At 30.0% G+C, this 2,464-nt stretch overlaps 1 protein-coding gene across 1 annotated transcript in view; it reads left to right on the forward strand.

Annotated features, from left to right (window-relative positions):
* The window catches only part of LOC106477008 (cyclin-dependent kinases regulatory subunit-like), a 6,162-nt gene extending 4,323 nt beyond the window's left edge, over positions 1–1,839 (forward strand). The window contains exon 3 of the mRNA XM_013937614.2: positions 1,562–1,839. Coding sequence (XP_013793068.1) covers positions 1,562–1,644 — 83 coding nt within the window. The 3' untranslated portion in view covers positions 1,645–1,839. The remainder of the gene's footprint in view (positions 1–1,561) is intronic.
* Positions 1,840–2,464: the final 625 nt, after the last annotated feature.

A 2,464-nucleotide genomic window follows, 5' to 3' on the forward strand; every position in this document is an offset into this window, starting at 1 on the left:
AAACAGGCATGTTTATTTTCTGGTCGTTATGATATAAATACAAACAGGCATGTTTATTTTCTGGTCATTATGATATAAATACAAACAGGCATGTTTATTTTCTGGTCATTATGATATAAATTCATGTGTACTTACACATATTGCACATTCTTTTGAGGGTTTATCAAAAACCTTTTTTGGAAAGATATAAAGGTTTATTGTAATTACGTAGTACTCTGTTATGTTTTGTTTGTCTCTTCTGATGTTAGTATACACGACATGTACCAAATATGAAACTTGTGTCGTCAGGGTTCAAAAAGAGAAAATTGTAACTACTGAATTTATATGATGTGATTACCACAAATTCTTGTATTTATTCCACATTTAAAGTATCACTGAATACAAGTGTCAGTGTTTAAATACTGAAACCACTTTCAGCATATATATAAGTTGTTAGTGTACACATATTTTCTTGTCATTTATACATTTTTTACAGTATCAGTAGCAGTTGAGATTGTAAATGTTTTATTTAACACTTGTATACCAGTTGGGCTGAAAACTGTTTATCCAAAGATCGAGATCCCTTGTGCTTTACTTTTTCAAATCTTTAGTTTGAAGGTTGAACCATTCAAATCTGTTATTTATGACAAATAGTACAAACATTTTGATTTACATAGATTTTAAAGGTGAATACCAGATACGTGCAGTTTGTTTAGATACTGATGTGACTATTTTAATTGATTAAGTGGTGCATATAACCTGTTTTTTTTCTTAACCTTATAAGTCTGAAGTTATTTAGGCAGCCATTTTGAAATTTGTCTCGATAATGTATTTCCCAAAGTCGAGGTTCTCCGGTGGGACAGTGGTAAGTCTTCGGGTTTACAGTGCTGAAATCAGGGGTTTCAATTCCCCTCGGTGGACACAGCAGATAGCCCGATGTAGCTTTGCTATGATAAAACACACCCACCGAAAGGCCAGTCTCCGAAAATTATTTTTGCAGCTATTTTACACAATAATGAAATACAGAAATATGGTTATTATCAAAAAGTTTGATTTTTACTGGACTATGATAAATTCTGTTAAATTTTCATTCTGTAGTAATTGAGCTTCATTCTCAACTGGAGGGTGTCAGTGATTAGCTAAATGAGTCTTGTAAATAATACTTGTATACATGTGTGATATATAGACGAATATTATCCATGAATCTCACTTTTATGTTAATTATAATTGTAAGATTTCTTGAATGCTTTATTTCTATGCTTATGTATTTTTTCCGTAGGGTATTGTTAGGTTTACAAGTTTAGAGCTGAAATGAAATGACATTTTATCTGTATTAATCAATAACTACTACTGTACTTTTATGCCGTTGTTAGATATGTCTTTTAATAAGAAGTAGTAGAAACATTTTATACATTATGCAGTTGTTTTGCCTTTCATAATGCTGTTTTTTCTTTATATTGAAAGAATGGTCTTGTATGTTGTTAATGAAAGTTTGAGAATAATTTGTAGTCTGTATTCAACTTTAAACTTTTATATATACATAGTTTACGGTCTCAACTAAGAAAATTTTGTCTTCTTATAGAACCTCACATACTTTTATTTAGAAGACCAATTACAGGGGATGTGGTCCCCTCACAAGAGGAGCAGATGAAAGAAGAAATGTAGCTTTTACTGGAATAGTTCTTTATCTTCAAAATGAATTGATTGTAAATAGCTGAATTTTTACATATTTTTGTAATCCAATTCAGCACAGTTTGTACATAACCCTGAGTTTGTTGTAATTCTGGAAGGTTATCTTTATGTGTAACTTTCTGTCTAGGGATTTCTTTATTTTTCTTTCAAAAATAAAAGTTTAAAAAACTATTAGATATGTCTGTTTGCTGAATACAATTTAAATTAACTTATAAAACCAAAGTATAAATATTGTTACATTTATTGTTTAAAGTCAGCAATAATGTTTCCAGAAATAAATTTTATTACCTACAGTTGCTTGATGAACTATTTTAATTTAATGGTCATTGACCAGATGCACAGTTGGTGTGATATGTGTAGATACTGACTTGAACCTACCGTAACAAGTTCTTAGTTTTGATCAATAAAAACAGCAGTCGTTGTATTATTTACAAAAGTGTGACAAGTTTATGTAACACTTCAGTCTACTAGGACAGTTGAATAATTTATAGAATTGTAAGTTATGAAATGTGACATATTTTAAGTAGACCATAATATTAAAGTAGATAACTTGTGTGTGTATTCAGGATATTAGTGGGTAGAAGTTGGGAAAACTATTAGCGGGCTTCGAAGCACAATAACTATAGGGTATTCAACATTAAAACTGGAAATATATCATTTCAAATCCTACAAATATGAGATAACATTTTCTATAGTGATAATCGATAAGCAAGAAAAATAATTACCAGACTAAAACAGTTAACATCATGCTATCTAATCACGTATGACAGTTAACATCATGCTATCTAATCAC

This window comes from Limulus polyphemus, unplaced genomic scaffold (assembly GCF_000517525.1).
Source record: "Limulus polyphemus unplaced genomic scaffold, Limulus_polyphemus-2.1.2 Scaffold12522, whole genome shotgun sequence".
NCBI classification, from domain to species: domain Eukaryota; kingdom Metazoa; phylum Arthropoda; class Merostomata; order Xiphosura; family Limulidae; genus Limulus; species Limulus polyphemus.